The sequence below is a fragment of the Oryctolagus cuniculus genome, chromosome X, assembly GCF_051225735.1.
Source record: "Oryctolagus cuniculus isolate XC-2025 breed Fujian yellow rabbit chromosome X, ASM5122573v1, whole genome shotgun sequence".
NCBI lineage: Eukaryota > Metazoa > Chordata > Mammalia > Lagomorpha > Leporidae > Oryctolagus > Oryctolagus cuniculus.
The window spans coordinates 4,386,044-4,401,159 of record NC_142888.1 but is presented as its reverse complement, the minus strand read 5'-3'; the positions used below and the strand labels follow the sequence as shown (position 1 = coordinate 4,401,159).

At 41.1% G+C, this 15,116-nt stretch overlaps 1 protein-coding gene across 12 annotated transcripts in view; it reads right to left on the bottom strand.

Moving 5' to 3' along the window:
- The window catches only part of CDKL5 (cyclin dependent kinase like 5), a 221,712-nt gene that overhangs the window by 70,532 nt on the left and 136,064 nt on the right, over nucleotides 1–15,116 (bottom strand). For all 12 annotated transcript variants that reach the window (XM_089324161.1, XM_051826953.3, XM_070067277.2 and 9 more), the window contains 3 exons: nucleotides 9,741–9,877; nucleotides 3,815–3,935; nucleotides 1,502–1,561 (listed from right to left, as the gene is read on the bottom strand). In XM_089324161.1, the coding sequence (XP_089180287.1) occupies nucleotides 1,502–1,561; nucleotides 3,815–3,935; nucleotides 9,741–9,877 (318 nt within the window). The remainder of the gene's footprint in view (nucleotides 1–1,501; nucleotides 1,562–3,814; nucleotides 3,936–9,740; nucleotides 9,878–15,116) is intronic.

Here is a 15,116-nt window from a genome sequence, read left to right as displayed (position 1 = left end):
GAGCTGAGTGTTCTGGGAGGGAGAGCAATCAGGAAGCCCCTGTTGGAGCTGCATGGAACACAGAATGCCACACGTTGTGTTGCCACGAGGAGCTTCCTGGCCATTTCAGTCTTTTCTTTAAGAAATAATGCTAGACCAGGAATACTCTCTTCCTATTATTAGCTATTCTACCGCATTTGTTTTGCGTTTATAACTTGCTTTACAAATGTCAGTAACTTTGAAGCTTAGGCAGATGAGCAACCCATAGACGCATGTGCACACAGTAAATGGTATAAGTGGTGCATAAAGTCTCAGCATTGCATGGCAGTCATAATTATGGACAAGAAATCAGAAATAGATATACTGTATCTGAAAACCATAATGCTACAGAAATGCTAGAACTGCCAAGATTGAAATCCTTTAGATACAGCCTTTAACATTTCCTTTTTATTCTAAGTACTTCTTTAAAAATTTAGCATACAGATTCTTCTTTATAATATTCCTTAACATAAAGTATGAAAAAAATTAAATCTTGTAAAACATTTTTTCTCAGGCCAACAGGTTCATAATATTTAAATTATTTGGACACACTGAGAGCTACCTATTTTCAACTGCCACATTGGACAAAATAGGCATTCTGTTAAGGGAGTTCCTAAAATGCTTCTATTTCTCATTTGTGCCATCCATCTCCTTACAAACCTATCTAATTGAACCTTTGCTTATGATAAGGAGAAGCATTCTTAGTTGTGTGTGGAGGTTGATGTTGCATTTATGATTGTATTTGACTACATCAAGAAACGTTAAAATATCAAGTTATTTTTTAAAAAAGTGTCAAGACCTAAACATCACAATTATTATTTTAAAATTTTTGGTAATTATTTTAATTTGAATGTTTAATAGCACATAACACAGAGTTAGACATATGGGAAATAATATGCAATTTTCTACTAGGAGGAAAGACATACTCAAAGAAAACCTTCATTGATACATTCAATAAAGAGTTGGAATATCATGCATCAATTACTAGTGTCATTCATTTAACATTTAGAGGAAATAAATGGAAGTGTTCTAAAAATGTCTTTTGACTTTACAGTTACTTCTAACTATTGCATGTATACAATACATAGGTGTATGTATACAGGCATATTTTTAGTGTTTCTGGTTAAACCTGTGGCAATTTCAATTAATATTTAAAATATATTTTTATTCTTCTCAAACTAGAAGGCCATAATAGTTCCTAGACTTTTTTTTCTAGAGTAATTGGTTGCTGGGATTATGAATATATGCAAATGCATGTATTTGCTTTGAATTACTTCTCATTAAACAAATATTACATCATGAATCTTTGCTATTTTTGCAAAGAGTTAGTGATCCTCTAGCAATGAATTTTTCAGTACACAACCCAGTAGAATGAATGTTCTTCTGCTAAATTAAGTCAAAACTTTCAATATGCCTTTAAAAATTACCTATATATCACATTAAATTCTGTAAGTATCAGGACTCGACATTCTTTTTAACTTACCAAAGTCGCACAGTTTCAGAACATCATTGTGGCTGATTAAAAGGTTTTCTGGCTTTATATCTGGAGTATCAAGATGAAAAGACATTGGTAAAAATGTTCTATGTGTTCTGTGACTGTCTTTGTTAAGTCACTGCAATGGCATCTAATCAGAAATATCTAGAGTACTTTAAATAGAAACTATGGCAGCAAAAAGTAGGGTACATTTTTTGTTGGTACATAAAAGTTTCAATTAGCTTCTTTTGAGAAACACACGGACAACATCTAAAAAAAAGTTTCCCTTTAATTCTTAAAAGATATTAATTAGATCTCTGAAAGGAACTTAAAATGACTGAATCTAGGCAAACCCATTTCAAGGAACTATTTTTACTTCCCCAAATACCAATAATACAAATTTTTTGGGATAGCATATAAAATGTTTATATTCCCTAAGTTATCTTTAAAATACATAGGAGAAGAAGATAGCATTCTATTTACTGGAAGAAAAAATATAATATCTATTTTCTGTTATGGTTTTCTGTGTACTTCCAAATCTATACATCTCTTTAACCTTTCTGTAGGATTCACCAATATTAATGTCTAACACTGAAGCTATACTACTGAATGAGTCAAAGTTACTAATTTTTTCCATGGGTCTTTTGAAGATGTGATAGGAGCTGAGGGGTAGAAATTCAGAGAAAACATAGTTGGAATTCACCCTGAGAAGCATCTCACAGTTCTATGTTTAAAGTTGAGAACCCATCATCTTGTCACGTGGTGGAGGTGCAGCTAGGGAAAGCGCAGAGGCAGTGATATCTGCAGATGGCAGAAGTACGCTTCTACTCTTAATGGTAATCACTAGTGACTATACGCTTAACAAAATCGCAGTATCATGATGCAAATTCTGGTAACTCAGTTCTTCAGTAATATAACAAATCAGAATACTAGAATCATTACCCTAGATGCTAGACACCCAGTTACCTGGAGACCTGTTCGTGCCACCAACAACTTTGATAAGGTAGCTGCCATGAGAGTCAAGTGCAAGAGAAATACAGAGTGTCTCTTTCCAGACTGGCATTCTTCATATGACCTCTAAGCTATTCTTAACAGTGAGATTATTTTTAAACTGGCATCCTTGTGCATTTGTATAGGTAAATAAAAACATAGCATTCATGTATCTGATAATTCAAAGACAAGAAGTGTCTGCAACATTTTCTGATAAACATCTTTTAGCTTCATTTGCACCCTACTTCTGTAAAACTCTGCAATGCAAGAGATTATCAGGTGAAGATGAAATGATAGCATGAAATATAACGCTGAGCAAGTAATTTCCTTTTTATTGCTATAAACTACCCACTTCATGGCAGTAAAGGATAAAATAAAACAGCTTATAGAAGTATAATCATGGAATTTATGCAAGGTTGATCATGCCTGCCATATGCAGACAATGTTTTCTTTTTTTTTTTATTTTTTGACAGGCAGAGTGGACAGTGAGAGAGAGAGAGAGAGAGAGAGAGAGAGAGAGAGAGAGAGAGGTCTTCCTTTGCCGTTGGTTCACCCTCCAATGGCCGCCGCGGCTGGCGCGCTACGGCCGGCACACCGCGCTGATCCAATGGCAGGAGCCAGGAGCCAGGAGCCAGGTACTTATCCTGCTCTCCCATGGGGTGCAGGGCCCAAGTACTTGGGCCATCCTCCACTGCACTCCCTGGCCACAGCAGAGAGCTGGCCTGGAAGAGGGGCAACCGGGACAGAATCCGGCACCCAGACCGGGACTAGAACCCGGTGTGCTGGCACCGCAAGGCGGAGGATTAGCCTAGTGAGCCGCGGCGCCGGCCGACAATGTTTACTTTTCACTAGCACGTAGGGAAAATCAGGAGATAAAGATTTGTACTAGAAAATGTTGGTCTAAGAGAAACAAGAGGTAAAGGCCAATGGCGGTCAGTGACACAGGGCTACCTAGAATGCCTGATTCCAAGTTGTTGCATTACCTGGTTTACCTGCAGGACCAAAGGCTATGGATATTATCCCTATTTACTCTCCCACCCACCAAGTAGGCTTCAAAGTTCATAGGAGTTGAGTTCACTTGTATCACTAAGTTTTTCCATAGCTGAGAGTGGATCTGGTTAGACAAACACAGATATCTCACATTTGGAACCCATCCTTTTAGAGGTACAAAAGGAGATCTGAGGAGCAAATGACTTCTCATATTCTATACCTTCAAAACATATCTCATTTAAAGGGAAATGTCAGTGCTTATGGAAATATTCTTAATATACAAAATATTTTAACTTTTCAATAATTTCTTAATATTTTCCATTTCAAAAATCCCATACTCACCTCTATGAACAATATCGTTCTTATGGCACCAGTGAATAGCTTTGATTAGTTGATAGATGTAACTTTTTACTTTTTCAGGTGGAACTCCATTTGGCATTTCTTCCAGCAACTCAAGCATATTCTAAAAATTAAATGGAGAATATATTAATCTCCAAAATGAGATAGGCCCATGTTTTAATTTTTAAAGAATCTTAGATGATAATTCATCCAAAACATAGCATACATTTTTAAAAATTGTTTTGCTTTCCAGCTACAACTTTTTCATGCTGAATCAGGATACTGCATTAAACACAGGTTTTCTCTTATGAGAAATTCCATTTTTACTATTCCCCATGCTGCCCCAAATAATAACTCTGTACACTTTTCACAGCCCCCTAAAGCCTTTCAGGGATCATTTTAGACTAATTTGAAGAAAGAAGCAATACAAAATACAGATATAACGATGTAATGTATGGAGGATGAAAACAGTGCCTCTGGTCCCTCAATGAGGCCACCAGCCCACATTTTTCTTTTTTTAACTTATTTGACAGATAGAGTTAGACAGTGAGAGAGAGTGAGAGTGAGAGTGAGAGTGAGTGAGAGAGAGAGAGAGAGAGAGAAAGGTCTTCCTTCCATTGGTTCACCCCCCAAATGGCCACCACAGCCGGAGCTACGCCAATCCGAAGCCAGGAGCCAGGTGCTTCCTCCTGGTCTCTCATGTGGGTGCAGGGGCCCAAGGACTTGGACCATCCTCCACTGCCTTCCCGGGCCACAGCAGAGAGCTGGACAGGAAGAGGAACAACCGGAACTAGAACCTGGCACCCATATGGGATGCCGGCGCCACAGGCTGAGGATTAACCAAGTGAGCCACGGCGCCGGCCCCGGAAAACAGTGCCTCTAACACATCTTTAATAGGAACTTGCAATAGGGTCAAGCCTTGAAAATATATCTGGGAGATCCGGATAATATTCTTAAAAGAAAACTGAAAGATCCTTTAAGATTAGAAGTGACCAATACATTTAGTACAAAAATTGTTAGAATAGGCTAGAAAATACCACTGAAATAAAAACTCAAAATCCCAAACAACTCAGTATTAAAAAAAAAAAAAACCTTAGTTTTTTGGAATCAGAGACTATTCTAAAATTCATGCAAAATTTTTGTGTTAAGTAGAAATTCTACTTAGCCATTCTCCAGTGAATTTCCTTATTAACCAAACATTCTCAATTCCCTCCTTAAAGCACAAGTTGAGGCTCACAGCACAACCATAGCTTACTACAGTTCTCAAAGTTTAGTCTGTGCATCTCAGGGAGGTCTCAGACCTTAGAGAGGGTCCATGGCATTAAAACTATACTCTTAACACTCAGATGTTTTCCCTTTTCATTGTGTTAGCATTTACACTGACAGTACCAAGTAATAATGAGTAAGCAAAGAAACTGGATTCTTCAGGCCAATTAACCCTTACAGTTAAAAAAAAAAAAAGGTGGTGGTGGGGAGACCGACTGACATTGTGGTGCAACAGGTTAATTCACTGCCTGAGAAGTGAGCATCCCATATGAGTACTGTTTTGAGTTCTGACTGCTCCACTCCCAATCCAGCTCCTTGCTAATGTGACTGAGAAAGCAGCAGACAATGATGGCCCATGTCCTTGGGCCCTTGTCACCAACATGGCAGACGTGGATGGAGTTGCTGGCTCCAGGCATTGGCCTGGCCCAATCCCAGGCTCTTGCAGTCATTTAGATAGTGAACCAATGGATGAAAAATCTCTCTTTCTCTCTGTAACTCTGCCTTTCAAATAAGTAAAATAAATCTTAAAAAAAAAAAAAAACACTTGCTGTTTTAGTTAAGGTCAGATGTCCTTAATGAAGCAGTAAAAAATATTACTTATATTAAATTTCAATTCTTGAGTACATGTCTCTTTAAGAATCTACATGATAAAATGTGGAATAAGACGCTTTTGCTGCATGTTTGCCATCTGCACCATGAATGTCTTGAGGCAAAAGCACTTGGGTGATTGAGATGCAAGCTGAACTGAGTACTTTTTGTAGAACAACATTTTTTACTTGAAAGAATGACTGACATACAAAGTTATTTATGTTAACATGTAACCAGTTTGCTGCTACTGCAAAATGAATATTTTCATATTGCTCAGTTGACTTCTAGTATGAGAAGCATCAACAGATAAAATCTACATACACAAACTAAACCCTATAAAAATCAGTTGTATTTACTCCTATATCCATTTGTAATATGTACTTGCTATGTTAATATAATTAAATATGTAAATCAATGAAGCTTTTTTTTTTAAGTTGCTGTTTACAAGAAAACAAAAGTTCCAAGAATGCTTTGGAAAGACTTAATAAAAAAAAAAAAACCCACTCAACTATTACCATATAATCAAATATGAGTGAGATAACTATAAAACACTGGCATGGGAAAGGAGCTGATGTGGATAAGCCTAAATACTGAAGGACCCTGCATTGAGATTCGCTTTGCAAGTGTTCTTGAGCTTTGGATTCATTTTTTTTTTCCTTTTTCTTTCTTTCTTTTTTTTTTTTTTTTTTTTGACAGGCAGAGTGGACAATGAGAGAGAGACAGGGAGAAAGGTCTTCCTTTTCTGTTGGTTCACCATCCAATGGCCGCCCCGGCCGGTGCGCTGCAGCCAGTGCATCACACTGATCGCACTGGCCAGGAGCCAGATGCTTCTCCTGGTCTTCCATGCGGATGCAGGGCCCAAGACTTGGGCCATCCTCCACTGCCCTCCCGGGCCACAGTAGAGAGCTGGACTGGAAGAGGAGCAACTGGGACAGAATCCAGCGCCCCGACCAGGACTAGAACACGGGGTGCCTAGAACACAGGGTGCCGGCGCCACAGGCGGAGGATTAGCCTAGTGAGCCATGGCCCTGGCCGAGCTTTGTATTCATTTAAAAGATGCATCATGGGTATGATATAGGTCAGAAAAACCAGTCAGAACTTCAGTCAGAAGAACAATATGCAACAGACCATGACCCGACTTCTAAAGAATGGTAAATGAATGTGCAGTCATCCCATGGTGTCCACAGGGGACTGGTTCCAGGACCCCCACTCCATGAATACCAAAATCCATAGATGTGTAAGTCCTTTATATAAAATGGAATGGCATGGAGCTGGTGCTGTGGCGTAGTGGGTTAAGCCTCTGCCTGCAGTGCCTGCATACCATATGGGCACCAGTTTGTGTCCCAGCTGCTCCTCTTCTGATCCAGCTCTCTGCTTCTGGCCTGGGGAAGCACTGGAAGACGGTCCAAGTGCTTGCACCCCTGCGCCCACGTGGGAGACCCAGAGGAAGCTCCTGGCTCCTGGTTTCAGATGGGCCCGGCTCTAGCCATTGCAGCCATTTGCGGAGACAATCAGCAGATAGAAGAACTTTCTGTCTCTCCCTCCCTCTGTCTGTAACTGTGGCATTTGCATTTAACCTAGCACAGCCTCTCTTATGTGCTTTAAATCATCTCTAGATTACACACAATACTTAATACAATGTAAATGCTAACTAAATAGTTGTACTATATTTTTGGGGGAATAATGATACGGGAAAAAAAAGTCTACATGTTCGGTACAGACCCAACCATTGTTAGACCAAAAGAAAAAAAAAGCAAAACAGATATAACCATTGTAGACCTAAATATATAGTACATGATGAGCTGCACTTGTTTGAATCCACAGATACACAATCTGTAGATATGGAGAGCTAAGTATATATTTTCAGCTAAAAGAAAATGTTTAAAATATGCATACTTCCCTTTTTTTATGATTCTTCATTTGAATTGCTGTTTTCCGTTAACATAGGAGGTCACAAATGCACACTAGGAATTACATGGCTTTGTAATATAGGAAGCATCACAGCTCTCCTCTCGTGTTCTACTCTAAATTCCTCAGTGGTAGAGCTACTGTTCCCCACTGACCATTCTCTCCTTAGTCTATAGTAATCTAGTTTTCAAGTGGAGGCCTAGTTGCCCAAAACAGAGAGAATATTTCCTCTCTGCCTTGCAGTTAGTTGGCCATGCAACTATATATCCTGGCCAATGGGATATGAGAAGCTGGAGCTCAATACAGTACTGACCTTAAGGACAAGGGCTAAATACCAAGGGTGGTGGAACAGAGAGGGAGAAACAGTCTGGGTGTCCTGTTACAACTGCTGAGCTGCCAGACTAGTCCTGTACTGCCTATCTTTGTCCATGAACTTCTATTTGGTTAATCCACTGTAATCCTGGGTCTTGGTTACCAACTCCGTACTCCTTGAAGCATCTTTCTCTTTGCCCTCGTGTGACTCACCACCATTTGTGGGGCCCTCTCATGGACGAACAGGTGTGATGGTTATCTTCCACCTAAGTGCCACAGGGGCAAGGGAAGAATCCCAGGCCTAGGGGTCAGGGAACTAGAATTCTGGAAGCCAGTGACCAGCAGAGAGCTCTGGTCTCTCCCAGTGAGGAAGCAGATACACAGAGGTGCTTTCTCTATTTGTTATACTAAATACTAAATTGTTATTCACCATGAACAATCACCATGAATAGAACAGAAATGAAAACAATGAACTGAAATAGATCTGTCAAAATTTTATTACTAGGCTGTGAAAACTGCAAACTGCATGATTATTTGTGACAACTGAAGAATGAGGAGCATCTGATTCTCCCTGGGATACCAGTACAGCAATTCTTTCCTTATAACTTTTAAAAATATATATCAACTTATAATGGTTTATTTTGGTGGGGAAGGTACCTTAGGAGAACACCTAAATTGACACAGAAAGAAACTTAAGGATAGAAAATCTGTCCCTCTGCTCTTCAAATAATTAAATAAATATATCTTAAAAACAAAGAAAGTAAAACAAGTTCTAGAAAAGAAACATAAAAACAATGGTTTAAAATGACAGAGTCTTCTGGTGTTTTTCAAGTTTTGTTAGTAACGAAATTACCATATATAAAATTATGAAAAATAATTTATAAAGGCAGAATGAACTTGAAGCCACATTACTGCTCAGTCGTCTTGGCAACACAGCTTTCCATTTGGTGATGGCAATGGCAGAAATACTCTGTCATTTATAGCCTAACAAGCACCTGGGAACTGATCTAAAGCAAACACAAACACCTCCACTTTCGATCTTCATTAGATAGCACAGGAAATCCACAGGAACCACCTATTTACTCATCAAGCAAACTTCTAAAAGACTCAGTCTGGCTTCAGTTTCTTCTACTATTGCTAAGGCACTTATTTGTTTACGTTCTTGACTACAACCAGTTGCCGGAGGTCAGCTGTCTCCCAGAAATTCCTAGGCACACAGTATTTATTACTGCCACATACATATATTTGCCCTAAGGTCACATCATGAAAACCATCACTAATAAGTTGACCATTTGTTTTTAAAGCGCTAAGACCAGTGCACGGACAACTGGAACAATGAATGTTCTTCTTGTTTTCTCCCATGCTTCCAATTCCTTACCTGTGCTCCCATCTACCACCCCAGCTCCACCTTATGCTTGCAAATCTCATTTCCTCAAAGAAAGCCAAAGCCCTGGGGTGCACCAAAGGCTGTTCCAGGAGCCCACTCATTCACCACCCTAGGTCTGGTTCAGACAGCTGGCTGTGCTTGCAAGGTCTCTGATGCATGCTTCTACTACCCTGTACAAGCCCTGTCAATGTATACACTTCTTCAGAAGCCTTGTGCAGCTTTAATCAGAAGAAATCAAGTCTAAAAATTACTTGTTGCAGAGATTCTAACATATTGTTTAAACTTAAGATTATCTCTGTATAGTCAGAATTACACAAAATCCTTAAGTATATTTCAGGGTTTCTGATGATTATAGATAATAATTCCATTATTAAAGCCCTCAGATTATGAGCGCATTTGACAAGTGTCAGAAACAGCCCTTAAATAAAGGAAGCAGACAAATCTCCATATTGGCAATGAATTACTTACTTTTTCAACATATTCAAACACCAAGTACAATTTCCCCCTGCGACGAAAGGCTTCCTTCAGCTCCACAATGTTTTCCTGTTTGAGAGTGCGAAGCATTTTAAGCTCTCGTAAAGTCGTTTCCTTGACTTCTTCATTCTCTGGAATGTAAACAATGGCAAAGAGGGTAAAATGAGAGTTCTCCATCCACTGCCCAAAGAATTTCCAGAACACTGCAAGCATCCCAGCTTCACCTTCTAGTTTCAGTACTTCTGCACAACAAGCCCACGGATGTAACACTGAATAACCTGCTCTGCGGAGAGAGGAGCTAGAGTGAGAAACTTAGAGGAAAATGCTCCCCAGACCAGCACAACCCTGATTTTCTGCTTGTATTTTCTTACACTCCTTATTGCAAAAGTGTTCGAGGGGGTCTTCAAAAAGTTCATAGAAAATGTGTATTATGCAAAAACTATGCATGGGCATGGATTTCAAACATTTTTTTTACACCAAAACAAACTTATTTCCACTTTCCTCCAAACTCTTTGGAGTACCACGTGTGTATAAAAACATAGACTTACAGATATAACATATGACTTCACTGTCATTTTTACTCTATATTGGGGAAGAAGGAGATTAAAATTGTAATAAGGAAAGAGCTGTCTCAGTGTGCAGAGGAGCCGCTATGCAGCCAGCATCTACAGTGCTTGAAGGTTCCAAGGTAGGCCGGAAGCTTTGGCTTAGAAGAGTATTTTATTCCTCAAGCTGAATGTAAGTCATCTCAGTGAGCAGAGGGCATGCGCCAGGCATTCACAAGGCAGCTTGTGGCCAAGTTGCAGGCCATTCTCTGAGTGTCTGATATCTCTCTGAACAGCAGCTGCTGCAGGTTCCTGCTGTCCTCCTGTGGCATGTCCATCTGTCCATTCCAAATGGCATAGCTGGTTTTGGGATGGAGAACTTATGCTGAACTCACACACCCTCTTCCATACCATCAACTTCACTCATGGTAACTTCCACAGACACGGAGGAAGGACAAAAGTCACATTAACTCTAAGGGATTAATTGGCAGGCAAGTAGGAAAGGCAGTATTTGAGTTCAAATTAATGTCTACGATAGCTTTATAAATACCATGTTCAAATTAATGTCTATGATAGCTCCATAAATACCATGTTGCTGAATGTGTGTATGGGGTTACAGGTTCACAATCTCTCACCTACATTTCCAAGTTCAAAAATCGATCTAAAAACAGGTATTTTTCTAGATTTGTGACAAACTCATTTAGAAACAAAAAATGAACCAACATAAGATCATTTACAGTCTTTGTTTATCTCACCTAATGTGATTATTCCTATGTTGTACTACAGAAATACTACTTGATTACAAGGTGCTATATCTCCTACCATATTTCCACCCTAAATTCAAGTTACAAAGCCAAAACCACATTCTTTCCCAAGGTTGTGGATCAGGGCCAGAATTCTAGCCTGTAAGTTTAACTTCTATGACTCCCAGGTTTGGTCCTGTCTTAAGTGTGAGGAGGAAGATAATGGGGTTTGATGACAGGGCCAAGAAAGACTAATGTCCCCTCCAGGAAGAAATGTTCTCTAAGCAAGGTACACAGGAGGAAAAAAGCTGAATGGGTGTGGAGCACAAAAGGAGAAGGGAGAATCTAAGTGCAGTGCCAGGTACACTTGGATTATTTTGTATCCTAGCCCCCCTCTCCCAACTGCCATTCAGTGGAAAGAAAGAGACTTTAACAGAAGCAGGAGCTTTGTCTAGCACTAGAGTATGTATAACAAACAGGGAACACAGAATCACCACTCCACTGTGAACTGGTGAAGTATTCTCCTACTGCAGCTAGAATACTGTGGGAGAATATGCTGGAATACAAGACCCAGCAGTAAGAAAGACCAATGGCAACATAAGCTGTGAATCAGCTCAGCTCACACCATGGGGGAGGTCAACTGGGAAACTGGGTCCTCACACAGCATATGTCAGGGGGAAAGTGCATGACAGTAGATGCCACCTGCCCGCAGGGGGAATGGGTGACATGTACTTAGGGGACTTCCCAAAGTGGCTTAGGAGACTGGGAGAGAACAAAGGGCCAACTGTTCTGCAAGCTGGGCTGAATCAGCGATGTGTTTATCCCCTGAGTATCAGAAACCTCCAGGAGGCCCAACACTAAAGGCTAGGAACACCAGAAACCTCCTAAAGTAGCTACCCCGGGACTATTGCTCTCACAGTCCCTCTGACTACTCTCAGGCTTGGGCAGTCAAACGCAAACTCAGAATTCCGGAATGCCACACAGATCTCCAGAAGAGGCAAATGGTCTAACAAGTAATTCAACCTGAGACAAATACATTTACTACTCAGGACCTGGTCCCTTGCCTGCCTCTCCACCCCCAACCTCACCTTATTCCTTCAGCTCCCAAACTAGCCCCAAGCTTTATTTTTCTACCTTTGGGCCTTTGTACTCATTCCTTCTGCCTAGAACAGTCTACTACCCAGATTCCTTCCAGAATAGGCTTTTTTTTTTTTTTTTTGGACAGGTAGAGATATAGATAGTGAAAGAGACAGAGAGAAAGGTCTTCCTTCCGTTGGTTCACCCCCCAATGGCTGCTATGGCCGGCGCTGCACCAATCCGAAGCCAGGAGCCAGGTGCTTCCTCCTGGTCTCCCATGCGGATGCAGGGCCCAAGCACTTGGGCCACAGCAGAGAGCTGGATTGGAAGAGGAGCAACCGGGACTAGAACTCGGCGCCCATATGGGATGCCAGTGCCACAGGCGGAGGATTAACCAAGTGAGCCACACGTCAGCCCCCTCTGTTACTTTTTAAATATCACCCTTCACCGGCCTTTCCCAGACCACTGAAGCAAGTAGGGCCCCATTCCTATTATTCCTTACCACAGCCCTCCTCACCATCATTTTTGATCTATGAGGGTACTCCAAAAAGTTTGTGGAAAATGCTTATATTTTAAAAAAAAAGCATGGATTTCAAAATATTTTTGCATCAAAATAAACTTACTTTTTAATTCCAACTTTCCATAAACTTTTTGAAGCGCCCTTGTATTTGTTTGCTCACTGGCTTACTATCTGTGCAGTCACTGCTGCTAAAACAAAAGCTGTAGGAGGACAGGACTGAGTTCCTCTGTTCAACAATATACACCTGATCATCTAGGCCCGCAGCCAGCACAAAGAGCTGATCAATACCTACTCCTCCAAGAATGCACCACGTGGAGCCACAAGGCAATCTTTGCTTAGACATGGCTAGCTCTTACTCATCTCAGACATGAGGGAAGCAGCAACAGAATGACAAAACAGGCACTTTGCCCTCTTAGTTTTGGGCACAGTACTTTCAATCTTCTCTCTTGAAAACTTTGAATAGGCTACTTATCAGGCAATAAGGCAAAGGGAATTTATCTTCCCCTATTCAACTCTGCCCCCTGGTTGTCTTTTACAACATGTGATTATATGAAAAATGGAGGATTTAGAAAACCAGTGGTACCCTCGGGGTCAAGAACACATATACACATACATATATAATCATTAACAGCATCCCTAAGCTACACTGCAGCTGTGTACACATAAATGTTGCTACAAAATCACTAAGTAAATACAGCTGATGTTTTTCCCTAGTCAAATGACTGATGAATACTTGGTACCAGAAAAGCTACCGGAAAAAAAAGGATGCCTGCTATGAGCATCAACCTGTGGCAGTTTCATTTTGCTAATTGATAAATCCGTCTCAGAATGGCTCCAGAAGGAACAGGGCAGTAGTGAGACCTAGACCTTGGACTCAGTATTTTAAACAATTAACCATGTCACTCTGGGCAAGTTATGTAACTTCCCATGAGTAAAATGAATAAATAACCCCTCTCATTTCCTCCCAATCCTATGGCCTTTTCTGAATCTAATAATCCATTATTTCTTTTGATAAAAATTGCATTGATTATAAGCCTAAAGCTTATGGAACTTTTGTATTTTGTTCTGTATATATCATTCAACTCCATACTGACTCCACTTAACAATGGTTACAGAGAGAAAATAAAATGAGCTTTCAGAGAGAAGCACACAAAACCACCAACCATTTAGAGCCCAAACAGTCTCATTTCAGCAGCCTCTTTAGAAAATGAAGTCTCTACTTAGGCTACTCACAGGTGTTAAAAAGTTACAGTAAGCACCGAATATTAAAGCTGTAATAAGTAGAGCTATTAATTTCCTAAGTGCAAGCAAAATGTGCACTCTTCATTACTTGATACATCAGATAATTTTGTTTCTCTAAGTACATTTAAGGTTCCTGGCCTGCCCTGCACTTTATGATGAAAATTGCAGCACTAAACAATTAGATGATGGGGGAAAGGAACGCATACTCCACTTCTACAGGCTTTTTTCTGCAGAGGTTCAGAAAGTAGCAAAGCATGTCAGTGAGGGAATTTTTAAAAGTCATTTAGTAGCACAGTCCACTGAAGGAGCACAAAAATCACTATCTGGCCGGCACCGCGGCTCACTAGGCTAATCCTCCGCCTAGCGGCGCCGGCACACCAGGTTCTAGTCCCGGTCGGGGCGCCGGATTCTGTCCTGGTTGTCCCTCTTCCAGGCCAGCTCTCTGCTGTGGCCAGGGAGTGCAGTGGAGGATGGCCCAGGTGCTTGGGCCCTGCACCCCATGGGAGACCAGGAAAAGCACCTGGCTCCTGGCTCCTGCCATTGGATCAGCGCGGTGCGCCGGCTGCAGCGCGCCAACCGCAGCGGCCATTGGAGGGTGAACCAATGGCAAAAGGAAGACCTTTCTCTCTGTCTCTCTCTCTCACTGTCCACTCTGCCTGTCAAAAAAAAAAAAAAATCACTATCTTCCAGCTGAAAGACTCTATGGATTCTTTACCTTGGATAGCGCCTCCAGTTTATAAATGAAGAAATTAAGTCTTGAAAGGATAAGCAACTTTTTTTTTAAAATATTTATTTATTTGAAAGTCAAAGTTACACTGAGAGAGGAGAGGGAGAGAGGGAGAGAGGAAGGGAGGAAGGGAGGAAGGGAGGGAGGGTGGGGGAGAGTGGGGGAGAGAGAGAGAGGTCCACCATCTGCTGGTTCACTCCTCAACTGGTCGTAAAGGCCGGAGCCGTGCCAATCCGAAGCCAGGAGCCAGGAGCTTCTTCCAGGTCTCCCACATGGGTGCCAGGGCCCAAGGACTTGGGCCATCTTCTACTGCTTTCCCAGGCCATAGCAGAGAGCTGGATCAGAAGAGGAGCAGCTGGGACCAGAACTGGTGCCCATATGGGATGCTGGCGCGTCAGGCCAGGGCGTCAACCTGCTGCGCCACAGAGCCGGCCTCAAGGATAAACAACTTTCACACTCTACCTCATAGCCTGAGTAGAATATAGGGAAAACAGCACTTTGGAGAGTGAGTCACAA